Source organism: Populus trichocarpa, chromosome 18 (assembly GCF_000002775.5).
Source record: "Populus trichocarpa isolate Nisqually-1 chromosome 18, P.trichocarpa_v4.1, whole genome shotgun sequence".
Classification (NCBI taxonomy): domain Eukaryota; kingdom Viridiplantae; phylum Streptophyta; class Magnoliopsida; order Malpighiales; family Salicaceae; genus Populus; species Populus trichocarpa.
Genome location: NC_037302.2, coordinates 12,052,865 through 12,080,658, shown reverse-complemented (window position 1 = coordinate 12,080,658; position 27,794 = coordinate 12,052,865). Strand labels below are relative to the sequence as shown.

The following is a 27,794-nucleotide window of genomic DNA, read 5'->3' as shown; positions in this document are numbered from 1 at the left end:
TCAAAACCAATTCTGAAAATAATTTAAAACACAGAGGCTCAAACTTGTTTGTTTTCTTTTTTTCTTAAAAAAAAAACCCTTAAGCAGTGCTGCAGTGTGCAAGGATATGGGAAAAGGGCGGCTACCACTATAAATATCGCCGCTTGATCGCGACATTCAATTTTTGGAGGCACTTTTTCTTTCTTTGACATTTCTCTATGAACATACCCTAACAATGGAGCACAATCTCTGAAATCCACTTACCAATCCATGGCTTTCTTTCGAAGGCTTCTCCCTCTCCCCTCCTCCCTTCTAGTACCCCCCCCCTCTCTCTCTGTTTTTCCTTATAACGTTATTATTTTTTTTAAATTCTGATAAATGTATTTATCTTTGGCTTGCAGAGGACGAATATTTCTTCCATTACTGGAATTCGAGAAGGTTCTTTTGCTTCTCTCTATCCTGCCTTCATATCCGAACAAGCGGCTGCATCTAATAATATAATCTCGGAAATGAATGAATGAATTATTAATCATAACTTGTTATTTAATTAATTAGGTTTTAATTAATTCGTATTTGCATATAATTATGTTTGTTTAATATTCAAATTTGAGATATCTAGGAATTCAAGCCGACCGATAGATGTACGTAAATTAAACTATCTAGCAAAAAAGAAATACCATAGGAGAAACCAAACCAAACCAATCCATGCTGGTAATTTATTTGGCTTTTAATTCAATTCTAGGTCTGGGAGGAAGCTTTCGGAGCTACAATGCAGTTGCGTTAACTGAACAAATAGTTTTGAAATTGGATGAGGTAGATGGTTTGGTTCTTGATGGTGAAGTAGCAAAAATTCGGGGCGAGTTTGAAGCAGCAAAGCAGGGTTTTTTGAGGATTCCTGAGGCAGTCAAGGGAATGCCAAAAATGAACCCTGAAGGTGCGTTCCATGATGTTTTGGCCGAGTTTTTGTTTTATTTGTTCATGGCATGATGTCCGTGTATTTATTATTCTTGTTTGATGGGTTAGGCATATATGTGAATAAGAACCTGAGATTGGACAATATTCAAGTTTATGGATTTGATTATGACTATACGTTGGCACATTACTCTCCTAACTTGCAACAATTGATATATGATCTTGCAAAAGAGCATATGGTTAATGAGGTTAGATTGAACTTTCGTTTTTTGCAGTTTTATAAATTTTATCTTATGTGGAATTCTGTGATAAGTGTTGCATCTTGGTTTATTTTTTGGCAGTTTAGATACCCTGAGATATGCTTGAAATTCAGATATGATCAAACCTTTCCCATTAGAGGCCTATCCTATGACAAGAAAAATGGATGTCTCTTGAAGTTGGATTTCTTTGGGTCAATTGAGCCAGATGGATGCTACTTCGGGCGTCGCAAGGTACCCCAGAATATATATATTTTACTTTATATCCTTACCCTGTTTATAGATCCCAAGGATTGTAGATAAATTTTGGTTAGCTGTAGGATGTTTTCTTCATAAAGCAAGGTAGGAAAAAGAGCTCTAATGCTTGAATTACTGTTCAACTTCAAAAATTATGATTGGAAAATGGAGGGCGTCTTATCCTCCCTGTTGTGTTTCAGGTCTCATGCACTTGTATGAAAGTTCCTTTTTTTATGAAAAGCAGATGGCTTAATGGAGCCACTGCAACCATTAATTAATTAATACATAACTAAATGGATTGACACCAACCAACATTCTTGCCAAGAAGTTCACTTGCTTCAACTGAACTTGTGACATCCCAAGAGAAATCCGTACCTCTACATGATACATACTAACCCAAATTCTTTGTTAAGGTAGATGATTAACTGGTTAAGAAGGTGCTTTCTACAAAGATACCATGCAACTTTGTAGGGAAATCACTAAGGCCATGAGTAGCCATTGCAAGGGATTGAAAGAAATTTCAACGTAATAGCTGGATTCACACAAACATGAAAACTCTTTTCTAGATGCATAAAGGAACAATAAACATCTCGAAGAATTCAGGTGATGGGATAAGGGCTGAATAATCTCAGACTAATCAATCATGTGTTTGAGTGATTCCAGTGGAAACATGACCAATGGAGATTTGTGGGTTTTCAGAAATTCTAATGGCGCAGGGCATAAATTAATATTTATGGTAGTTTGTCTCCTTTGAGGCTGGGTTTCCAATTAATAATCAAAGTTTTGGATTTTTTGCTTTTATTAGACGAGTATTTTGTTTTGATTATTGTTTATTTAATGTTTTTATTAGTTTTTCTTTTGCAAGCATCCCACAGACTAGAATTTTTTGGATCCATATGAAACTTCATATCACACCCTCTAATTTTTGGCAACACTCTTCATATCTGCCCAAATTACCAGTTAGGTTATATTCTCTGAAGGATTGCCTTACTCTCTCCTTATCCCTTCTCATCATTTCTCACAATCCAGAACCTTCAACAATAACCAACACAACATTAGACTTCTAGAATTTGATTGTGGTTTATGTGCTAAGAATATTGTGATGCTGTTGTTTAATTAATTGTTTTGATTTATACACTTTCAATGAAAACACTGTGACTTGTCATATTCTTTTCTTTTCAGCTCAACAGGAAGGAAATAGAACAGATATATGGCACAAGACATATTGGTCGTGACCAAGCACGTGGGCTTGTTGGCTTGATGGATTTCTTTTGCTTTAGTGAGGTTAATTTCACATTGTTTTCCACTATGCTTTCTGGACCACCAACCCAAGACCACAAACAAAAAAGAAAATTAAAAACAATGTAATGAAATGTTGATGGCGCTAGCTGAAAGTATGGTTTTAACATGCTGGTCGGTATTAATGATTTTATTACACTTCAATATCCCGAGGATGAGTGGAAAATATTATGGCTCTGAATTCTTTGAATAGTCAGTATTCAAAACCAGTAAGGTTGAAGTATATGGAAAATATGAATTTATTTTTCACTTAGAAAAGATAAGTTATATTCATTTTTATTTCCTTAAAAAGTAGCAGAGGGGCCCCTTTATTTCTTTTCTAGGATACACTTTTGCTACTATAATCAGCTTCCCTCTACATTGTTTTTAGTCTCATTATAATTCTATCGGAAAAGCAATATTAAGCTAATCCGAGCCTGAGGATGTTGGTTGGAGGGATGAATTAATCCCCGACTATAAGAATTTATAGATCTTGTGTTAGCCTTTAGAGACCTAAATCCGCCTGGCATTTTTAGTAATTAGTCATAATTAGTCATAATGTGCAAGTTCGTGAAAATTTTCATGTATTTAGAGCACTTATGGAGGTCTGAACTTGAATGTTTATTATGTCAACTCCTGAAGCATCATATCTTTTGAAATTTAGGCTATGATGCATCACAGCCATACTGTCTCTTTCCATCCCATGCATTATGTCCACTTCCCTAATTTAAGATGTCCTGGAGTATTATTTTCACTTTGAACTGGAACTATAACATAGAGTACCTTAATGGAATCTCCCTTGTAAAGTACTGGTAAAGCAAAGGAGTATTCTTGGAAAGTCATGCAAATGTAAATAACATAATTAGGTATGTCTAGGGGCCAAGCATTTACTGTTAAGTCGGTTAGCTGATCTTTTGTAGTCAAAAGAGGTTTACAGCTTGGCATGGATTTCCTTGGTGCTATATGTTTCAGCTAGTATCTTAACAGGACTTGAACTCGATTGCAGCTGATACACAGTAGCTTAACAGTCATATATTTATTTTTGCTATTCTTGTTTGATTGCACAATCCCCTTCATGGATCCATAGGATGGACCTTTGACTGTTTGGGTTGTGCATTTGTGTTTCTCTTTAATCCTAAACTACTATGTCATCATTTTATTTTGTAGGCTTGCCTTCTTGCAGATGTTGTACAACATTTTGTTGATGCTAAACTGGAATTTGATGCAACTTACATATATCAAGATGTAGATCGTGCAATTCAGCATGTTCATCGCAGTGGGTTGGTTCACAGAGGAATTCTTTCTGATCCTTACAGATACCTTGTAAAAAATGTGGGTTCCAATTCCTTATATATTTGGCTGTATTTACAATCCGCTTTAAGTTAAACAGAGCTGTTTCCCAAATCTGTTCCTGTCAGGAATGTGAGATGGCATTTCTGCTTGATACTTCTGAGCTCTGAGCTCTTGCATGTGGGTGAATATTTCAGGGCCAAGTACTTCGCTTTCTTACAATGCTAAGAGAGAAGGGAAAGAAGCTTTTCTTGCTCACTAACTCTCCTTACAATTTTGTGGATGGAGGGATGCGCTTTATGCTGGAGGTATTCACTTACAAGAATCTAATCTTAACCTCTTTTTGTGTCTTAAAAGTGGAAGATCAATATCCTGTCACATTCACTATTACACTATTGCAATGTAACAGCTGGCCTGCAATAATTTTTTTCTTTCAAGTTAGTTAGTTTGGTTTCCCTATAATAGTTCAAGATACTTTGAGAGGCAAATGCATTCTATATTTCATGTTTATAGATCTTCAGTGCATTGTCTTAAAAGATTATTCTTGCTGTTGTTGAAATACAAAAATAGGATGCTGTAAAATAGAAGCCGGCGTACGAATGCTATAAATGGCACAATTTCATTCATGATTAATTGATTTATGTTATGAGGAATGTGAGTGAAATGTTCTCATGCACGCAGAGTGTGAATCCTACCCACCATTGCAACTTTCATTGTTGACACTTGGAATTAATTTTGCATCTTAAAGGTATTTGAGATGCTTTTTTTTTTGTCCTGTCAGGTAATATTTTCTTTCATTTTTCTGAATTAAAAAAAGCAGCTCATTGAGATTTATTTCATAAAATAGGAGGTTGTAGACCGTGGAATGCTCCTAGTTTGGTTTTCTCGTTCCAGTTGGTATGAGTGGAAGTGCTGAATTTCATCATTGGAAAGGATTTGGAACTTGTTTCAATAGTTAGTGCAAGATTGAATGCTTATTTGTCTTTTGTTTGGTTTGTGGGTTTGTTGTTAGTATCATTATGGTAAGGTTGCTGTCATTACTCCATCAGAAAAATTAATGGTAATTTCTTGGCTTGCTTCAACATGCTCTTTAGGATTCTTTGGGTTACAGAGACTCTTGGAGGGAGCTTTTTGATGTTGTTATTGCCAAAGCCAATAAGCCAGAGTTTTACACTTCGGAGCATCCCTTTCGGTTAGTATCTTCAACCTATGAAGTCTTGTATTTATTTTGTACATATACATGCAAGAGAAACCAGACATGGGGCTTTGTTCTGCCACTTCACAATGTTCTTAATTTTCTTCTTTGGTTTTTGATTAAATCTTCGCGAGGGCTTTATGATAACAACTGCAGCTGTCATGAATAATGAAGTGATGGATATGCTTTACTTAACAAATACAACCACAAGAGAGGTTGGCGATGCAGAAGAAGAGAGCAAAATCATCAAAACAAGGGAATTGATGTAGAATAGGAGCCAAAATCACCAACAAGAGAGACAAACTCAATCTTGAAGAAAACTCAGTTTTTTTTATTCAACGATTAATAACTAATGTCTAGGTGCTAATTTATATGAACCAAACCAAATAAAATAGGAAAACCTAATAAGTCTTAATTCAATAAGGAAACTAAAATTTTAATTCAACTACTAAATAATAAATACTAATATTCCTAAACAATAAAATATATAATAGTAATGCAATATTAAAATTCCTAAATATAAATATCAATTCCCATTGTTTCCCTTCATTCTCCATCAGTTGGTCTCTTGCAGGCAACCTGAAAATAAAATTATTAAGCATAGGGATTAAAACCTTTTAAAAACTTAGATTTACTTCTGTAAAAAGAGGGCCTTTTGTACCTAACAACCTATGAGTTGTAGTATCATGCTTCTCAAGAGGGTAAAATTTACTGCATTTGTGTCTCGACAGGATTAGCAAAAAGAAATCAACAAGATTGTGGAAATGCAATTAGGTTTACTTTATCTTGCTGACAGCAAGTTCCTTGCCCATGTGGTCAAACCTCGATGAATTGTGTCTATTGCTGAATTTATAAAACTGAAACGTGAAAAGGACATGACTGCCTGTTTTATTTTATCTTATGCTATAAAATTAAGCTGCCAGCAGTGGTCCTTCATCCTACTCTTTCATTTTTTTTCTGCACTTTGGTTCTATGTCTGTTAACAATGAAATCCATGTATAATAATTTATTGTTTGATGATCCATCTTTTTGAAACTTATGAAGCTATTATGACATGGAGAAGGACACCCTAGCTTTCAATAAGGTGGATGCGTTTCTTCCGAATAAAATTTACTACCACGGATCGCTCAAATCATTTCTTCAAATTACCAAATGGAATGGTCCAGAGGTACATCATATATGATTTTTTGATTTCGAGATGTTTCAGTAGATTTTAAATGTTGTGGTTAAAGACCAATAAGTAAAAGTATATATATGTGAGTTCTGTAAGTTTGTCCTGCAAACCCTTTTCCTTCTTGAAATTGGATTTACATATTTGCTCATCTTCTTGATTTGGGGAAAAAAGAAACATGCCTTGAATATACATCCTTTTCTCCTATGCTTTTTTAGTGTAATTTTCTTTATAAAACAAATATAAGTGTTTCAGCATAGAGTTCTTCCGTTCTTAATTTGTTATCATCCTTCTCTCCATATAGGTAACTGTGATGAAAATTTGAGAATCATATGTTTTGTTCCTTTATTGAACTTTATTGCCAAAATCAAATCAATTCATTTAAGAATTTGGGTTTAGATACCACCTCTCTGTATAATTTTGTTTTGTTGAGCTTGTTATAATGAAAAATTCTTGAATCAATAATTAATAGAAAAGATTTACTGAAACTGAGGACAGAAAAGGTTTATTTGGCTGAAAGAAGAAGATTTCTCTGATTGTTATTTGATGTTTAAGATTATGTACAGTTTTCCCTTTTTATACAAATTACTCTTATCCAAAAAAAATTTAAGATTATGTACCCAAAGATGATGAATTGTGCTGTAAAAGATACATTCTTTTGATAATAAAGGGTTTTAATGTATAACCACTTCTTCTATAGTAATTAAATTTCTTTGGAAAAAGTTTTTAATTAACTGGAAACTAAAATACACCTCATTTGTAATAAAGGAAAGCAGTCCCTATCTGCTCCCCCTCTCTCATTTTCGATGGAAATTTAACAATTAATAGAATTGAGTTATTTTTTTCTTACATGCTTGTTGGACAAATCAAAATTTAATCACTTTGGCAAATCCATGTTTGACAGTTATACTGAAAATGTTTTCTCCTGTGACGTTTGAACAATTTACCATTTATTTCCTTTGTAGGTGATTTATTTTGGTGATCACCTCTTTAGTGACCTAAGGGGGCCTTCAAAGGCTGGTTGGCGCACTGCTGCTATAATCCATGAACTAGAAGTATGGGTCATTTCTCGTTCTTTTCTACCTGTCAAGTAAATGCCCATGTTTTTAAATTTTAGCTTATCAAGCACTCTCTTATTTTGGTTTTTTTCATGATGCAGAATGAAATACGTATTCAGAATGATGATAATTATCGTTTTGAACAGGTATGCTTTGCTCAGCTTTTTGACAGTAGTAGTAAATAGCTTTTTATATTTATATCTTTCGACTTTGGCTAAATAGGATGCATGTGTCTGGGCACATTTAGCTTCCTTTAAAGCTTTGTTGTTTAGAGTACAGTGCTTATGTTTTTTGAAATTTTTTATTTTCAGTTGAAGTATCCTCTTCCTCATCTAAATCATTGTTAGTTTATTCTGCTAGTTGTTAGTCTTGACTTGGCATATCTGTATTGAGCTATAAAATTTTTCAATCTTGTAAATGTCTCATGCAAGTAAATTACTCAGCACAAATTGGGGCTAAATGTGGTGTGATGACTTTCAAGTTACAGGCAATCTTGATACCTCAAGGAAGTGGAAATGCATCTGCTGATGATGTCAATTATATCAATTTTCTGACATAAGTTCTCACTGGCATGATTAGAGAAATTTATATCTCTTAAAAAAAGCACAAAAATGTTATTGTTTCTAGACTTCATTAATTTGTTGAAAAATGGACCAAGACTCTTGAACACTCAGGGCATTATAAGAGTGGTCATCTTATTTGCATCACATGATGCTGGTATTGTCATGTTTATTAATTTTCTGAGTGAAATCCTCACAGGCGTGATTAAAGCCCGCAATTGATTGTGTTGTAGATTTCATTGAATTTTTGGAAAATGGACTAAAACTCTAGAACAGCTAGGGCACCTGACTAACAATGTTCTTATTGACATCAAAGAAGTTGTGATTGTAATCTGTTCTGAACTAGATCTGCAAGTGATTACAGACTTAAGTAGTGGTAATCAGCCACAAAGTAGACTATAGCACAACAAAAAGAATGTCGCAGAGCAACTTCTGTGATTGGGTTAGTGAAGTATTTGTATTGATCATAGGAAGATGATATAAGACTCATGGCATATAGTAAGTGCTATAAGATTCAAAAGATTTTACATTTTGAGTTCACCAGCTGCCTTTTGAATTTAGGATTGATTTGAGAAGGTCAGTCTTGTTCAGTTGCCTAAATTGCCTTTCATCTTCATCTTATGTTTCATATCTAATGAAGCAAATATTTATTGTTTTAGTTGATGATCAGCTTGAATCTTCCATTATCTAGCCTTCTCTGCTGTGTGCATTTTAGAAAGGAAAAGAAAAGGAAAAGTTGAACTAGAAAAACCCTCCTTTGTTACCTCCAATCTCACCTATCCATGAAAGAAAGCCTTAAAATTGTCTGTTTGGGATGAATGTGGTTGTGTCTTTCACTTAAATTGTTCAATGAAAATTGTCAGGCTTAAAGTTGTTTCTTCTGGTTGATCATAAGCCCTATTTTGGTCTCCTCTGCTCCTGGATGCAGGCAAAATTTCATATCATACAAGAACTGCTTGGTAAACTACATGCAACTGTTGCAAATAGTCAGAGAAGTGAAGTGTGTCAGTTGCTTTCAGAGGAGCTAAATGATGAGAGGCTAAAGGCAAGGCAGAAGATGAAAAAAATGTTTAACGAGTCTTTTGGAGCAACTTTCCTAACTGACAAAGGTCAAGAATCAGCTTTTGCGTACTACATCCATCAATATGCAGATGTCTATACAAGCAAGCCTGAGAACTTTTTGCTCTATCCGCCTGAAGCATGGCTTCATGTACCCTTTGATATCAAGATCATGCCACATCATGTGAAGGTATGTTTGCTTTGACTTGGGAAAAACTTCATTTTTCTCTTCTTTAACGAATAGAAAATGACTGAATATATTGGTGCTCTATGTGAGGCTTTCCTCTTTCTATCCTGAATGCTGTCCACATGGTTGCCTGGCCTTATGTTACACTTTCATTTTATAAATCATGGAGGGTTGTCAGAACTCATAAACATATTATTGTATTTCTTGGTTCTGTTTTTTCTCAAAACAAATAAACCCTATTAGTTTTCTGCTAAATGTTGGACTTAGATGTCCCATCATCTTTTGATGTGGATGTCATTGTCATTCAAGACTATGTTCCATTATTAGAAAGATGCTAGATTTCAATTCTGAAGAAAATAAATATATTTTTCCTTTTCCAGTTCATGTCTCTGCTCTCCTACTTTTCTTCACCAGTCTCCTGTGTATATGTATGAGGTGAAGTAGCTTGACAAATCCTTGACTAAAGACTTGTGTGAACTCCAATTAGATTTATATCTTTTAGCACAGCAGCTCAAATTTTATATTTTCAATGCCTAAAACTTGAATACATTCAGGTTCAGCCAGATAGACATGATACTTCTCTAATTCTCTTTACCAAACTTCATCTGGTTGGTCTGTACTAATATTTTCATGAACCTAAGTGCCCATGGAGCCTTTCTCTTCTTCTTTTGGGGAACCCAGACATTCCATCCGTTTATATCTATCTGCTTCTTTGCTTATAATGTCTTTCTTTCTTCGTTTTTTATTTAGGTTCCATCAAGCTTATTTAAGAATCAATAGATTCTCATTTTCAACATGGTTATCTTGGGCCGGTTTTGCCAATATTCAGCAAGTGACTCACATTTTTGGATGATGACACTAAAGTTTGTTCAGATAATGATGTTTCAGCAACGAGGACATGGCAGTACCCTTTCAGTTATTTCAATAGGACTAGGTATAAACAAATAATTCTTTCTTTTTTGCATGCAATGCTTAATTTAGTCCTTAGCTGCATTTGAATTTGAAGAGGCAGAACATGCTCTTCTCATGTATGTAAGAAGTTGTTGTTTGATATCATAATGAGATTAGGTAACTTTTCTAAACATGGAGAAGATTTCCCTAAATCCTATTTACATGTACAATAATATGTTCTTTAAAATATGTATTTGGTTCCATGATTTGCAACCTCTTACTAACAGAATGTGTCAATTGAAACATTCTCAGGCAGTCCACAATTTTTTTTTATAAATAAAGCTGATTATTTGACCTCTTTATACACGAGTGCAGTTGGTGGTAGAAATTGCGGTGTTCTTTTGCTATAGTTTCAGGTAAGCAATTGGATCGTTACCTTGGATTGCTAAATGATGATTTGCGAGGGATGTCAAATTTGCGTCATCCTTATTTTATGATCATGTATTATTGCAGAACCAATTATATAATAAGAGGGACTTGTGCCTTGAACTGCAACTTGGTATGCAGCTGAAGCCGGAACGAGATTGTTTCCCCTGACACTTGAAATCCTGTAGTAAGATTTATTATCTCCGATGGTTGTGTAGTTGGGCACTCTAATCCTATCTAGTTACTATATGCCTAACATGTGGTTTTATGAGCAATCTGGTGTGGATATACGGGAGGAGGTTAGGCACCGAAGTTGTCAGCTGTATTTCCTAAATTTGCACGCGCACGGCAACCCAACAAAGGGCACAAGGCTTGAGCAGCCAGCATTATTAGATATCCTTTGGATGGTATCGGGTAAATAATGAGCTCTATCCTTGATTTTTAATAGGCAAGTGGCCAGTAAACTGTTTTCCTCACCATTAGAGATTTACTTCGAAGCAGGTTACGCTATTTGGAACAAATTACTCCTGCGCTGAATTTGTTTATAGCTTCATGCAAGGTGAGGTTAATTTCGTTTTGGTGATTTGCCTTTAGTCATTCTTTTCTGTTCCCTCTTTTGAGTATCAGAAATGATGGAGGGTCACGTAATCAGTAAAATGACGTAACAACATGCTTGGCGTCCTTACAGCATCAATCAAGCCGTGGACTGTGGAGGGAGAGAGAAGAGCCTTAGGTCAATAAACATATAATAGCCAGGAGGACAAGTCAAGGAAATAGTAGATTGCCTCCTCCCTCAAGCCTTGCACAACCTTACACTCATCTTCAAGAGTGCTTGATGTTTTAAGCCAATCCAATCTTGTCTACAATAATCAAACTCCCCCTGATAAGGCAAGGTAAGTTGCCGACATTTCAAAATGTTAAGGTGATTAAAAAGGTAAATGTATAAAAAGAAAACGTGGTTGACAACAGATAATCTTGCATAAGCACGACTATTCACATATGTTACCTTTGTCAAACTTTGCACTCATGCTGTGACCGCACCCACTAAGAACAACAGAGTTTTGGTGATTAATCAAATAAGAAACAGGCAATCCAGTCCAATATTCAATCCAGATCATGGTAAAGGCACCAGTTTTATGCCCAATAATTCATCAGCACCATGCGTGTAAAATTGGTGCAAGTTTCTTCTAGTCGTAAAGTTGATGCTCCATCCATCATAAAAATGGGTTTAGATGTGGATTCCATTAAATGAACCTGGTTCTTCTAATTAATTTGGAATCGAATTGTAGAAATAATTTAGCATCAACATAGTAGAAAACTTATTTGGAAATATATTACAGTTTGAAGAGTTGCAGTTGTCATTTACGATTTTTTTAAAAAAAATATTGAAGAGATGATTTTATTAATTTTTTAAAAATTATTTAAAATCTTGAATTTAATAAGTAAATATTATTTTTATCACAACTACTGTAAAGATAATATTTTATAAATAAATAAATAAATATTAGTTTCAATCTCAAATTATGATAAGATAATATATGTACACACACATGTATTATGATACATCATAATAACAACAAATGTGTATGTATGTAATATTGTTATGTTTTTTTTTTTTTTAGTTTCCATTTATTCCATTAGATTTTGGATATTTGTGTATCTCTCACGAGGTGTATGAATCACATCTTTCTAATTGATTAGAATTTCTGATACATGTTTTTGTGATGATTTAGAGAGTTCAAAAATCTTCAAAGCAATGAAATTAACGACAAGATAACTTATATACATATATGATCACACTAGTAGACATAATAATAATAAATAAATGTGCATGTATGCAACATTGTTATATGTTTTTTTAATTAGTTTTCAATTATTCCATTTAGATATTTGCGTATCTCTTACTAAATGCATGAATCACATCTTCTTGATTGATTATTATTCTCAATTCATGTTTTTGAGATGATTAGTGAGAATAATATTTATTGGTCGAGATTAATATTTATTTATTTATTTTAAAATGTTATTTTTTAAGAATAAATGAATATTATATTTATCGTAATTTTCATAAAGATAATATTTATTTATTTTTTAATCTAGAATTTATAATAACTTATTTTTTTAATAAAATTGAATTTACCACATTTAAAAAAGTTACCACATATGCGATTATTTAAACTGTATTATTTTTTAATATGTGAATTCTTTTTTAATAAAAAAAACTCTAGAAGAGGTCATTGTTATAACTTATGTTTTTTTAAAAAAATATTTTTCAAGAATGGTTTTTTACTTGAAAATATATTAAATTAATATATTTTTTAATATTTTATGATGATTTCAATGTGTTAATATAAAAAAATCTAAAAAAAATATTTTTAATATATATATTTTTTTAAAAAACTATATTAAAAACAACCATTCACCACGACCACAAGCTACACCAAATTCAGAGTTATGTTAAAGAGTTCAATGATTGCATGTCGACTTATTAACTAGTTACGTAGCACCAGCTGGTCGATGAGTAGCAAATAGACCATAAGGACCATTTCCGATCACACACAGCACAGCACATTATAGCAAGTTTTGTCCCCACATATGACCCTTTTGTTTACTTGTCAAACCCCAATGTCAATAGTTAATTCATCTCATCTGCAACACATAATCACGTTTTCTACCTACTTAAATTAAGCCATGATTTTTTTTCTCCCTTTAATTTAATTTAAACCCAGAGAAAAACAGAAGGAAAAAACAACTAAAATGAAGTTTTGCGTCCTTCACTGCCCAAAACAGACATTTTACGTCTAGACACACTCTTGATACATGCATGCTCAACCTTTAGTGACTTCATAAACCTAACCTTTATTGTTTAGCTTAGACTAATAAATAAAATTAAGGTTGATGAAATTGAAACAAGGCCGATCGAAAAGATCTTTCAAGCGAAAAGATGGTGAGTAGATGGGAACGTGTAGGAACACAGTTCACCAACTCTTCTATTATTTTATCTTGCGTTCTATCGTAATCATTGCTACATGTATATATAAATATATGTAAAAGCTCATTGGAGGAGGAGCAGCAAAGAAACTTTAGCAAAGAGAAAATTGAAAGAGAGTCGGAAGAGCTGGGATGGATATTGAAGAGCTGCCCTCAGTTTGTGTTCTTGATGCCTCAACCTATGTGGGTTTTTGGATTCTCAAGGGACTATTAAGTAGAGGATATACAGTTCACGCAGCCATACAGAAGTATAATGGCAAGTCATCTTCTTCACTCTCTGGTGTCTTTGATTATATTGTTTCGTTTCTTTAGGCTTGTGTTAATTATCAGCTTTCACGTTCTGGGTTTTCTTCAGGTGAGACTGGGATGGAGAAGAAGATAAGGGACTTGGCGAGAGAGGAGGAGAGATTGTCGGTATTTGAAGTTGATGTTTTGGATTACCATAGCATTCTAGTTGCTTTGAAGGGTTGTTCTGCTATGTTCTGCTGCTTGGACTGTCCAGATGGTTATGATGTATGTTAATTATCTAATCAAACTAGCTAGCTTGTCCACTGTATCTACAATTTTGCTCTCTTCCTTTTGTGATTAGGAGACACTGTTTTCATGTGATCTTGGCAGGACAAGATGATTGATTTGGAAGTTAGAGGAGCAATCAATGTAGTAGAGGCATGTGCACAGACTGATACCATTGAAAAGATTATATTCAGCTCTTCACTAACTGCGGCAATATGGAGAGAGAACATTTGTTCACAGGAGGATGTAGACGAGAGGTCTTGGAGCGATCAAGAATTTTGCAGGAAACTAAAGGTTTGGAACCCTGAAACTATTTTTTGCCCTGGTTCTTGGGTCCCTTCTCTTTTGATTGTTCTATATGCTATTTTATCTTTCAAGTTGGTGCTCGATTTTAAAAAAAGTATAAGATTCGAAAAGGAAATTTTTATTTTTTTCTAATTTTAAAAATGTCATGACATGATTAAAAGTACTGTTAGTGCGTTTATGTTGATTGTTTTCTTCTGTGTTCATCATCTATTGCTTTGAAAACTACTTCTGAAAGGTCTCATGACCAAATTCTCAGTGTTCTTACTTTCAGAAGCAAGAAGATATATACTGGAATTTTGCTTCTATGAAGGGAAATGCCTAGATTAGAATTTGCTTATGTTAAAAAGTTTTACCTTGTCGTTTGACAGTTATGGTACGCCCTGGCAAAGACACTCTCTGAACATGCTGCTTGGGCTTTAGCCATGGACCGTAAGCTCAACATGGTTTCCATAAATGCTGGACTAGTTTTGGGTCCTGGTGTCTCTCAACAGAACCCCCTATCAACAATGTCATACCTCAAAGGTACAGATGCATGCGATGGCATATCCATCTACTCTTTAAGTTTTGACCAAAAAAGAAAAAGTTGGTCGGCATCTCAGCGTGAGATTCTGAAATGATCCTCAATCTGTTTCAACTATAAAAAATGTAACAGGGATAGCTCAAATGTATGAAAATGGAGTCCTCGCCTGTGTAGATGTGAACTTCCTGGTTGATGTCCATATTCGAGCTTTCCAGGACCGCTCCACGTGCGGGCGGTATTTCTGCTTCAATCAGACTGTGCATACTGAGGAAGAAGCTGTCAAACTTACTCAAAGCCTGAGCCCTCTGATATCATTGCCGCAAAGGTACGTAGTGTTATAAAGGAAATGAAGATGCTACGTTGACGCAGAAGTTTTACTAATTTGGTGCTTTCATTATGTACAGGTACGAATACCAAGGAAGTGAGGTATACGCTGAGAGGCTGAGGACAAAAAAGTTGAACAAGCTGGTTGAGGGTACTGCCTAGATCTGTTCATGGGACACAGGCGAGGTCGAGTTCAGGCTTGATCTACATCAAGCGCGGTTTATTTTTGCCAGCTTTGTTCTAGTACTACTTCTTTGTATTATTAGTAAAAAACAAATAAATTCTTCTTCCAGCTCTTGCATAGTCGGTGTAAATCCAAAGAAAAAAAATAAAAAATTCTGGCCGGCTAGAACTTTACTGTTTGACTTACTCAATCCTGACTTTCCTCGGGCTATCCAATACTGCCATGTGTATGCACCTCCAAGCTTCTTCTTTTTTTAAGTTCCTAGGAGTCGCGAACCACCCACCTTGCACATAAATTTTGTGCAGCCTGTGTAGGCATGATGACACACCTAGCAGACACAAATTCTCTACTTACGATGAGGTGACTCTCTCACTGAGGTACCTGCAACTTTATATACCATGAAATAGTATTGGATAGTCTCTTGTTTCGACAAAGAACCTGTGTTCCAACAAACATGGAGCTCAAACGCGGCATGTGAAAAGACTTCTCATGACTTCATCAACATTCTAGTTATTTGGCTACAGACCGGGTATAAAATTATGGTTGATCATATAACCAAGAAGGCCATGGTTATAATTAGAAGGCTTGTAAATTTGTTCCATGTGCTCTTGTAACTATGTGTGTGGGTAGAAATAACCAAGAGGAGGATGATTTCTCTCATCCATTGCTACTTCTTGCAAGTTAAGAAGGGATAAAGGGAAGAAAAAATGCATGACCTGCATGGATAGTTAGGTCTCTGAAACATATGTTTAGGTTTCAAGATTCAGATTGAAGATGTTTTAGCTAATAAGATGAGAGGAGACTATGGAGATATTTTTCCAAATCTTAGCATTTTCCAAAGGATCTAATTAGACAATTCATAAGAACCAAGAAACAAGGCAAGTACCTGAAAATCTGAAATCTTTGAAGTGCGAGTGCGAAACTATTTTTCCTTTCTTCTTCTTGATGCTATCTCCAAGGCTCATGCTTTTCCCACTTTAGTCTGGAACTTCTCTAATGGGCAAACATCGGCTTCCGTAGCGGCGTTAAAAGCGTCATACCGCGCTCTTCCTGGTGGCGCCACGCGTGTAGGTGGTGGTTTCTGTGTACGATTAATTGGTTTATTTTTACGTTTTGGATGATAGTATCATGAGATTGTGACTTTTCAATTGATAGACGAACAAATAACGATGACCTTGTGTGATTAGAGGATTCTAAATGCAGAAAATAGAAGTTTAGTCCATGCGGCATGCTATTGATTTGATCTTGGGAAAACTGTTAACAATGTCTGCATTCTTCGGAAGGAATAGTATGAAATTAGTTAAGCATCCAGCATGTTAGTATGTTTTGTGTTGCTGCAAATAAGTTTTTGGATGGATTAGCGCTATGGATCTCCAGTTATGATGAACGTCTTTTCGTGGGTTACCTGGAAACAATTTTGGTTAAAGCCATGTGCATGTTTAGTGTTTTTGTTTTTTTTAAATGATAGAAGTCCTGGGCGAGGTTCTTCAGAGTTTCTCGCTTTGATCCCTCAAGTATAGGAATTGATTGTTTCTTTTGTTTGTGAGTCAGGCTACGTTAATATTGAAAGAGGAAATTGGGCGATGTCTTTCGGTCCAGCCCATTCACGTTTTGGATGTAGTTTAGTTTTGGGCTCATCCTTCGGTTAATCCCGCTCCGTTTTTAAGCTTATGGGCTGGAGTTGTATTTTCTTATACGGGCCTGGGCTTGTTCAGCTATGTTTGGGTTTGGGTGTTTGTTGTGAGCTTAGGTTTTAGCATGGGTGAATGGGCTGATTTGTCTCCTTTAATTGGATTGGATAGGAGGCCTAGTAAGGTTTTCATGCCATTACTTAAATAAGGTGGCGCTATTATGTTGCGTCAAATTCCATTAGATTATTATTTCTTTTAAACTTGTAATCTTAATATGTTTTTGCTAAAAATTGCATATGGAAAAATTCTAAGATGATTTTCAAGTATATTTTTATAAAATATAAAATATTTTTTTTATTTTTTAAGAAAAATCAATTAATGAATTTTAGAAATAGTTTATAAATATCCACTACAATTTGATCTAAATTTCAAAAACACAAAAAAAAAAAACCAGTTTATTTGTTTTTCATATCAGTATTTACAAATTTATACATAAAATGTATTCCTAGTACTAAGGGAAAAAAATATATAAAATATAATAAAATATATGTTGGCTTAAAAATGACTATATTAGATCTATAAAATCATAGTCCACCTTACTGAAATGTATCTGTATTAATCAATAGACAAACTAATGGCTAAATAAACACAACAGAACCTTAATAATAATTAAATAAATGAACAATGCATTTTACCTCATATATGAAGTATTACGAGCAATACTGTCTTTTCTATACACAATCAAACTTTGTAAACCACTTAGGATACCTAAAGACCAATAAACTAAGTAGAGACTCTAAACCTTTAAACTATCAAAGAAAAAGAATTTTGTGTTCTCTCTACACATAAATCTGGTCCAAAAGGATAACAAATCTGATCCAAAAGGATAATCATTGTAATCTCGTACATGTATAGCAATTGTATTAGTGTAATTATCTTTTTTTTTTCCTTTCAGCAAACAATGAATGGACTTGCTATAAAGGTTTTTCGTATGATCCATCAATCATTATGAGATTAATCAAGGATAATTTGGTCTTTTGACTTTTTATGAGTAGAATGTAAAGATTATATTACCCTTGAAAACAGAAACAAAAAATCAAAAGGTTCATATGGGGCAATCTAGTCTTTTCATACTTTAAAATCATAATGTAAGGACTATATTACCCTTAAAAAAAAAATTCTTCAAATTTGCTTACAGAGGCTTCTTTGCATTTTCAAACTGGTTTTTAGTAACTAACAAGTTGTTTATAAGGCAATTTGTTCTTTTGATAAATCTAAATCTAATTTTAAAATCAAAAGCAATTGACGTGTGTGATGTCAGCGCCCTTCGGACCACACGTGAGGTGTCATTCCATGTCAAAATGCTACCTTCCACATCATTGTTGGAAATGTCTTGTCGTGATCTTTCTGTTGGTGACACATGTACATGACGACATAATGGTTGACTTTGGTGGAGAGTTGTTCTTCTACACCCTCATTTTCTCTCTTCATTTCTTATCAAAATATAAATGTGTCCTTTCATTTGTTTTTTTTTTTTTCTAATTTGGTCTTTGTTTTTTTATTGCTGTTTTTTTTTTACATTTTTAATTGATTTTTTTTAATCATGTTCTTCATCATTTGATTTCATTTAATTTTTATATCAAATTTAGTCTTCATTGTTTTTATTGTGTGGTTCTTTTTTATCGTTTTTCTAATTAATTTTTTCTTTCAATTTCATCCCTAAACATTTGCTTTTAAATTATTTTTATATCAAATTTAGTTCTTATTCTTTTATTTTAAATCATTTTTCATTGCATTTTTGTTTCAATTTCATCCCTCAATATTTTTTAATTTATATATTTTTTTCTTTTTTAATTTTTAGGGTTTGCCTTCTATAATGTTAATCATGTGCTCATAATTAGAGTCTCGAGTTTTGAAAGTTAATACAAGTTGACTTTGGTTTTGTTTTAGATCATTTTTTGAAATTGTTTTATTTTTCAATTTCATCCTTCAACATTTGATTTATTATAAATTGGTTTTTGTGCTTTTTTTTTCACTTTCTTTTCTAGGGTTATCCTAATCTTGAGCCCATGGTCGCTAGGGGTGATTAAAATTTTTAAAAAACTGGCCTGTTCGGTTCGGTTTCGGTTTTATAAGCCTAAAATAAAAAAAACCGAACCGAAACGAACCCAAACCGAAAAAAAACAGAGCAAAACTAAAAAAACCGAGCCAAACCGGAAAAACCCGAGCCAAACCGGTTTGAACATGTTTTTGTCCTAAAAACCAAACCGAGCCGAACTAAAACCAGTCGGTTTGAGCCGTTTTCAGTTTTGTTTTTAAAAAAATTTCAGTCTGGTTACTATTTTTTTATAAAAACCGAATCGAACCGAAAATGATCACCCCTAATGGTCGCAGACTCAGTAGGTTAACTCAAGTTAGCATGAATCTTTTTTTTTATGCTTTTTTAATTTTTTTCTACAATTTTTCCCTTCAACATTGAGTTGTTTAATTATTAAGCTTTATAGTCTTGTTCAATTTGCTTTTAATATGGTTACCCTGATATCTCGACTAAGTTGTATATTTTATAATGCTAACCCGGATGGGTTTGATTCAGAGTTTTTATTTTTATTTTTATGTTGTCAACATGTTTGTCTGTTTATTTATTGTCATTGTATTTTTCTTATTCATATTATTTAAGTTATTTGAGCTTATTAAACCTAGTCAAGTCAACGACCAGAATCTTAAATTTTTTTTGTTTTTTTAGGAAAGCTTGCGTCACCTTAGCATCCATTTTTTACGTCGCAAAAAATAATAAAATCTACCCACAACATAGTGCGATCCATATCTAGTTAATTCTAGGAGTGTTGTGGTATCATAATAAACACAATAGTCAATGAGAACTCGTTTGGCAACGAGGTTATCATGATCTCACTACTTGTTATACAGATTGACATCTTCTTTTTTGAATTGATTTTTTTTGTTTTATTTTTCAACATTGAATTTATTGGAAAATAAGTTTTGTAATTTGTCTCAATGCTTGTTAAAAAAATATTATATTAAATATTTATTTAGAGTAAAATTATATTTTTTTTAGTTATCCAAATTATATTTGAACCCATAAAGGTAATAGAGTGAAATTAAATTAAATCATTCAATGTTTAATTGTTTTTTTTTTTGTCTTTGTTTATCATTGTTCATGCAGCACCTTCATGAATGTGTGGTTTCTTCTGCTTAGTTTCTAGATTGAAGCTTTCACAGTGGAAGTCGTTCTAAACAAACAACAAATCAAAGCTAAACCCATTTATCTCAACTCAGGGAGATCAAGCGTGATCCAGCTCAGACATTTTCCTACGTCATCTTTCAGTCAGAATGACAATTTCAGGACAGGATAGATTTCATCATGAACGGTCAAAATTTGTTGGCAAAAATTCAGGATTGAATATGTATATTGGTTTAAACTCAAAATAAATAAATAATTTAAAAAATTTAAAAAATATATGTACCATAAGATAATTAGACACTAAATAATTATAAATTATAACATTTAAAAGTAAATTATGAGTACTCAAGATCCAGTTCAACCGAATTTAGGTAGAATTTTAATAGTTATTTGGGATTTCAATTCAAACAAGGATAATACAAAAACAAATCCCGTTAGTAGCCATTATCATGCCTTCTTTTCAAAGGCTAATCAATGAAGAGTTTGTGCTACGAGATGTCTTCACCGTCAAATCAACTATCAAACTGTTTTTTTATTTAAATATAATAATATCAAAAATTAAAAAAAAATATTATTTTAATAAAATTTCAAATTAAAAAACCCATTGTAGAGTACAATTGCCTCACGCTTAAAACAATTGAAAAATATAGATGGCTCCACCATTCGAATCCAGAACCGACCAGGCTCTAAAATCACCTGCCAACACAATCCCACATGCTAGCCAATCAGAAATGGGTCCACAAAACTGTCGGTGGCTTTGTTTTTTTAGTAGCAAATTACTCTGTTTTTGGACACCTTCATTGGATTCTTCTCCATCACAAGAAAATCCAAAAGAGCTGCAGCTATCATTGATGGAGTGTATTAGCACCGTTAATAATTGCTGGTAAGGACACTACAAACCAAGAAAGATTAACCGAGGCAAACTCGCAAGCAAAGGATTGGGTTTTTTTTTTTTTTTAACAATATATTTATAGCTTATTATTATTCCAAATTGCTACATCCAAAAAAATATGATTTTTATAGCTTATTATTATTCAAAATAGCAACATCCAAAAAAAATATTAAATGAGCATAAAATAAACGTGAGAAAAAGAAATAAAGATAAAGACACGGAGATATATCCACTTGTGAAATCATTGAGATATTATATAATAAAAATCTGAATGAGATGAATACAACACACCGATATTAGAACAAAGGACCCATAACAAGCCCAAGGCCCATAAATACCCAAAAATAGCACTTCCACCGATCACCTTCATATCTATTCCCATCATTGTCGGCAAGCAAGCAGTCCCAGTTGCGGCACCGTTTGAGTGTGAATTTTAATTTATTTTTTTATTAAAATCTGACTTTTTTTAAAATAATTTTATTATTATTTTTATAGATATATTAATGTTAAAAATAAATTTTTAAAAATAAAAAATATTATTTTAATAATTTTTAAAATAAAAAAATACTTTAAAACGTCCCCACTAGCTTTGGCTTTACAGCTGGATCTAAATGACGCGATCCGAGCCCTTGGATTTAGCGAAACCAGTGGGTGCCGTACGTTGTCATTTTGTTTTGACAAAGGGGGACGCAACATCCAAACATGCGTACCATGGTTGTACCAGCTGTCTGTCTTTCCTCTTAGCTGTCACCTTTCTACTTCTTAGGTGCTAAATATATCTTCTCAGTTCTCATCAATCCGATATCTATCAATTATCTAGATATCGAATTAATGTCAACAAATCTACCTGATAATCCGGAAGATATATTCAATTTCTGAATTTAAATTAATTAATACATTTTTTTATTAAAATCGTTAGAAAATGCCATAATTGTTATGATATTGAACAATAAATTATCTTTAAAATATTTTTTAGATATAGAATAAAGAAAGGGTAAACCATATAATACTGAAAAAATTCAGTGCTGTAAGTTCAACGACAAGAGTGAAAGAGAGGGGGAATAAAAAACTATGAGATGTTTCTAATGAATACTTTACATACAAAAACAAATAAAGAGACAACAAAATTACTGGGGCTTACCCCTCCAAGAAAAGAATAATTTGTCTTTTTCCCCCCACTTTGTCGACCTTATCAGATTATTTTCTATTTCCCATTTGTCTTTCTTTCCCTTTTTCAATGGGAAAACAGAAATCATAAGAAGAAAAAAAAAGAAAAACAAAGAAACTAATGTACAGCTTTCCCACGATTATAGCCGTAATAAGTGAGATACCACTTGACAAATTTCTTCAACCCGGTTTCCAGATCAGTAGTCGGTTTATACCCAAGTTCTCTCTGGGCCAAACTAATATTTGCATGAGTGAATGGTACGTCACCGTTCCCAGGCATATCTACGATGTTCCTCTTCGCTTTTACCTTCAAATGCCTCTCCAGTATGTTCACAAGTGTCGGCACCGTGACTGGTGACGTGTTACCCAAATTAAAGATCCGATAAGGAGCGGGTCCCCGTTTCTTCCCACCGGAACCTGTGCTTTTACCTGAAGTGTCCAATGACCCTACACAACCCTTCACAATATCATCGATATAAGTGAAATCCCGGGCCAAGTCAACCCGATTCTTGCCCCGGTAAACTGTAATCGGTTTCCCTTGTAAAATGTTTCTCGTGAAAGAAAAGTAAGCCATATCGGGTCTTCCAAACGGACCGTAGACAGTGAAAAACCTTAACCCAGTAACTGAAAGACCGTAAATGTGATTGTATGTATGGGTAATTTCCTCACCTGCCTTCTTCGTTGCCGCGTAAAGACTGGCGGGCTGGTCCGTCCGATCAGATTCAGAGAAAGGGACCTTCTCGTTTAAACCGTACACAGAACTTGAAGAAGCCCAAACGACAGACGGCTGAGGATTAGCCAGTTTACAAGCCTCAAGAAGAGTAACCAAGCCTGCTATATTCGAATGGACATAAGAGTGTGGATTCTCCATGGCGTATCTGACTCCGGCTTGAGCCGCCAAATGCATAACGTGAGTGAAAGCCACAATATCAAAGAGCTTAGCTATTAAACGGGCGTCGTTTATATCTCCTTCAACGATAAAAATCCCTTGGTTGTTGAGGAGAGATTTTCGGGCTTTCTTCAACGATGGGTCGTAGTAGTTGTTAAAATTGTCAATCCCAACGACGCCATCTCCGCGTTTCTTGAGGGCTAAAGAAACGTGGCTTCCCACGAAACCTGCCGCTCCGGTAACAAGAACGGACATGCCCTTAGAACGGTGGATCTGGGCAGAATTTCGGATTTGTTTCTCCCATTGAATGCCGCCCCAAGAAGCAGTGAAATATCGGCTACCGGAATCGACAAAAGACTGGAAACTCAAATAGGACGCCGTTAAAGCAATCAAGAAAAGTGCCCATAAGAACATGGTGCTTGTTGAAGCGAAGCAACGGTTGAACTGGCGATTCATGTTGTGGGCACGGTCGATCTTGAACTTACCAGGTGTTGAAGGGAATAGCTCTTCCTCTAACGATGGCATTTCGTGACGATCCCCCTGGGCTTCTATATGTGATTCTTGAAATAGGTATTGGTTGTCTTGATTCAAAAAGAAAATTGGGCTATGGTCTGGATTGGAGAAAATGAATTGAGCAAGAAATTAAGAAAAAAGTGGTACAGATGCAGAGAATATTGGGAAGACTGCACCTGCTAATGGAAGGAGGAGGAGAAGGGATATATATAGTGGTAACCCACAAAGAAGCGACAACTAATACGCGTGAACGCGTTAAAGGACGGCCAGATTGGAATAATAAGAAACAGGGAGAAAGAGGGGAACTGTCAAGAGACAGCAGATAAAAGGAAGGAAATTATTGCTACGTAGTATTTTGTTCAGTTTTGGAGTTTTAAATTTTAACAGATAGATAAAGATAAAGAGAGATCACTTTCATTATTTTTTCCTCGGAAAAATATATAGAGCAGGGGTTCTGTTGCGGGAACACAGCACACCGTTTACGCGCTAAATTCTGTTGAAAAATGAAATGGCAGTAGCAAATAATTTGGCCGGATTTTATTGTTAATCTTGATGGGAGCGAAAGGATGTTCATGAGTGATTCGGGGTGCCGTTGTTTTTTTTATTTTTATAAGTTATAAAATACATTTCTTCTGAAAAAAATATTAAATTAATATTATTTTAATGATTTCAATATATTAATATTAAAAATAATAAAAATGACATGGAACTGGTCTTTATATTTATTTGTAAATATATGCGGACTTTTTTGGACAACGTGGGAGAAGTGAGAACAGGGGGCCAATAGCCTATTCGGGGAGCTGAAAATATGTGTGCATAATAAAAATAATAATAACAACTTATTAGAAAAGAATTGGATAATTAAGGAAGTGCTAGACACCGGAAGAACCGGTCATGACCGAAAGATGCTGCAGCAGTTGACAGTTGATAGAGGAGACAAGACTAAATGAAACCGGGAACGGCCAGCGTAGCAGAATCTGACGGTGAATAAACTAAGAGCTCCTTGAGATTTGCCAAGATTATGGTCAGTTACCTAAATGTCTTTGCTCTTGACATTATGCTCCTTCTAAAAAGGTTGCTTGCAATTTACTTATAATTCATGTCAACAAGTTCGGTTCGGTTACATATTTTCAGCTGAATCAGAGGTTCCCCGTCTGGCAATTCCAAGTCAATAAATGAATGAAAATCTTAATACTTATTAATATCGTGGGATATGTTTTATAATTTTTTTTAAGATTATATCTACTCATTTCATTCATATATATATATATATATATATATATATATTAGTATTTTGTTGTGTAGTGGTAATGAACAATAGAGTCCAATATGATCTCGATAAATATATACTTTTTTTTTAATTAGAGAAAAAAATGATTTATTCAGGTGGCAATAGTTCATTATGAGTAATTATAAAATTCTCACAGAACTTTTGTATTATTATTGCTTAGTTGATGACATGATATTTTTGAAGTGATTATAAAAAATTAAGTATGTATGTTTTATTTATCGTAAATCTTATCTTATTATTTGATAGATGCATATAAATAAAGCAATTTATATTTAAGTATGTATGTAATTTGTTGAAAAACAATAAAGAAATTGCATTTGTAAAGCTATTGATTAACCAAGTTTTTTTTGATCTTCATTTTAAAAGCCTAGAAAATATGTTAGAGAATAATATAAATTATATTTTGAGACTTTATCTGATAGCTTGAGCTATTGGGTTGAGATGATTTTTTGACATGATATCACTTGATGACCAAGCGGTCACGAGTTCGAATTTTACAATTTTCCATTTATTTGATAAAAATTAAGCACAAGTAATATGGATTTATGCAAATTTCAAGCATAAAGAACTTTTATTTAAAGAGATGTGTTAGAGAATAATATAAATCATATATTAGGACCTCACTTATCAGTTTAAGTTGTTGAATTGAGATGGTTTTTTAACAAGATATTGGAAGAAGAACTTTTAAACAACTTAATTTTATAATATGAAGGTTCCTAACAAGTACTATTCATTAAAAAAATTATTTTATGATTTGTTATTGAAATAAGATTTATACATGTTTAATATTATTATCTCATGATGTGTTTTAATATTATTTTTAGTTTAAAATCAATTTGGATGGAGATCATGCATGCTGATTTATTTTTGTAGTTTAATAGAGTTTTTAAAAAAATTATTTTTTTTTTAATATTTTTTAATTATGATAATATAAAAAAAAATTAAAATAAAAAATTATTTTGATATTTTTTAAAGTGAAAAGCTTTTATTTTAATTTAATTAGATTAGACGAGCGAACCTCAAATCCATGTAGATTCTTTGGTATTCGATTGCAATTTCATAAAGTTAAAGGAGCTGCTGTAAATTACTGTTATGTTTTGACTAAACTCATCTGTTTTGACTAAACTTATATTCTCCATCTTGTTTATCTAATATTTGATATTGTTATTCCTTCTCGTCTCTCTGGCATTTTCTTTTCTTTATTCAGCTGGATAACTACTGCGGTGATGGGGCCCATAAAAGGGAGGTCCTTTAATGGCCGAACGGACAAAGTCGTCGGTTAAAATTGGCTGGCATAACATGAATATCATCTCTCTTCATCCACCTTTCTGAGGCACGGGTTTATGTCTCTTCGCTACTGCCTCCGGGAGCTTTCCACGACAGTTCTTTTCCTTTTATTATTGCCAGAACCAATTCATAAGCAAATAATTCATTTGATGCTTTTTTTAATAAAAATATTTTAAAAAATAACTGTTATTATAATATTAAATAAATTTTAAATAATATTTTTCTTATCTTAACACATTCTTTACTTCTATTTTTTTTAATGTATTTTAATTTTTTTTAAATATCCTTTTGATGTAATATGTTCACCTTATAATCATTATTTTTACAGCAACAGTGATGATTATGATAAAAAAAAAATTAAATAATGAGTAACAAAAAAAAGTGACTTAGATAATGAAACATCAAATAAGAGAAGATTACATCAATGAGAAAAAAAATCAAATAAATAGGGATCCAAAACCCTAGGTAAAAAAAAATTCAATAAATAGTGAGAAAAGAAGTACAGAAAAACCAAAAAAAAAAAAAAAAACAGAGAATAAAAACAACAAAAAGCAGCTTGGCGGAAAAAAAAAACCCTCCATGTAAAAAAAGAAAACTAGCCATCTCTCTCTCTCTCTCTCACGCACACACAGATCTTGTCGGATCCCATTGCATCGATCCAGCCCCATTCTTTGATGAGGTCTTTCCTCTTGATATCCCATTAAAGGTAAGCGAGTTAATGTCCATGGTTGATGCATATGAATATATTTATGTGTTCTTCACCCTTTTGATATGATACGTGAATTCAGGTCGGATTGATTGATGATTCCATATATGCACATTGAATATGAGTGGTTGTGGCTTTCGGGTCCATTTCAAACATAAAAAAAGAAAATGGGCAAAATCGCCGTTAGAAATCTATTCCCCCTCCTTGCTGGATTACAGTCTAAATAATTAGAAAAACATGGTTTCCAGTTTTTCAACTTCTAGATAAATGAAGAATAATGCCAAACCAGGTAGCTCAATGGATCAGATTTTGAGTTTGATACTCAATGATCACGAGTTTATGTTTTATAAGAACCACTAGAAATTTATATGGTCGTTAATTTTATGGCCCATCATAATACCCTGAATAAAAAGATTGAAAACTAGAGGAATCAAAGGAATCAAAGTGTAGAAAAGTTCCTGGTCATTTTTTTTAATTTTTTTTATTAAAAGAAAGTGACAAAAATGCCTAAGTGAACAATATGACGAGCGTGTGTAAAACGTTTGTTTCAATAATTTGTTACAGTAGAAACTCTATATCTTAGTTTATTTTGAAATAAACTATAAAGAGTGACAAGCCATAATTAAACATAATAAAATACATTGTAAACTATGGACAATCTTTTTCTTTCGACATCAGAGAGGGTGAGTTGTCACTTCCTTGTTACTTTCTGCAGTATGAGAGCTGAATAGTTGAAAGATTGACGAAAACTACTCCATTCAAACTACTCCATCTTTTTAAGACTGGATTTTATGGCTCTCAATTCATTTCGTTTGTAGTTTTCATACCAAAATTAAGGGTGGTGTTCTCTTAATTATTTTATTTGGCTAGTTTTTTAGAAT

The 27,794-nt window shown here is 33.5% G+C and overlaps 3 protein-coding genes across 6 annotated transcripts; 2 read left to right on the top strand and 1 right to left on the bottom strand.

Annotated features, from left to right (window-relative positions):
- Positions 1–130: 130 nt before the first annotated feature.
- On the top strand, positions 131–11,392 carry LOC7493362 (uncharacterized). Of its 4 annotated transcripts, none has more exons than XR_008058008.1 (17): positions 131–294; positions 381–417; positions 722–913; positions 1,003–1,382; positions 2,568–2,669; positions 3,831–3,995; positions 4,151–4,261; positions 5,048–5,145; positions 6,193–6,316; positions 7,285–7,374; positions 7,479–7,523; positions 8,866–9,186; positions 9,934–10,117; positions 10,450–10,490; positions 10,588–10,914; positions 11,002–11,059; positions 11,189–11,392. XR_008058008.1 is itself a non-coding variant. In XM_052448948.1 (14 exons), exons 1-14 carry the CDS (start codon positions 250–252, stop codon positions 9,961–9,963), a joined length of 1,647 nt encoding a protein of 548 aa, XP_052304908.1. In that variant the 5' UTR covers positions 132–249; the 3' UTR covers positions 9,964–10,323. The 4 variants fall into 4 exon arrangements, 2 of the variants coding, with proteins under 2 accessions (XP_024445970.1, XP_052304908.1); XR_008058009.1 differs by having other exon boundaries at positions 10,387–10,490; XM_052448948.1 differs by lacking the exons at positions 10,450–10,490; positions 10,588–10,914; positions 11,002–11,059; positions 11,189–11,392 and having other exon boundaries at positions 132–294; positions 1,003–1,139; positions 1,233–1,382; positions 9,934–10,323.
- Positions 11,393–13,236: 1,844 nt separating this feature from the next.
- On the top strand, positions 13,237–15,528 carry LOC7459838 (cinnamoyl-CoA reductase-like SNL6). The gene is made up of 6 exons (XM_002324564.4): positions 13,237–13,747; positions 13,847–14,004; positions 14,110–14,298; positions 14,679–14,832; positions 14,963–15,155; positions 15,235–15,528. Exons 1-6 carry the CDS (start codon positions 13,624–13,626, stop codon positions 15,314–15,316), a joined length of 900 nt encoding a protein of 299 aa, XP_002324600.2. The 5' UTR covers positions 13,237–13,623; the 3' UTR covers positions 15,317–15,528.
- A 6,594-nt stretch (positions 15,529–22,122) lies between these two features.
- LOC7461623 (UDP-glucuronate 4-epimerase 1) lies at positions 22,123–23,973 on the bottom strand. The gene has a single exon (XM_002324474.4). It carries the CDS (start codon positions 23,639–23,641, stop codon positions 22,346–22,348), a length of 1,296 nt encoding a protein of 431 aa, XP_002324510.1. The 5' UTR covers positions 23,642–23,973; the 3' UTR covers positions 22,123–22,345.
- Positions 23,974–27,794: the final 3,821 nt, after the last annotated feature.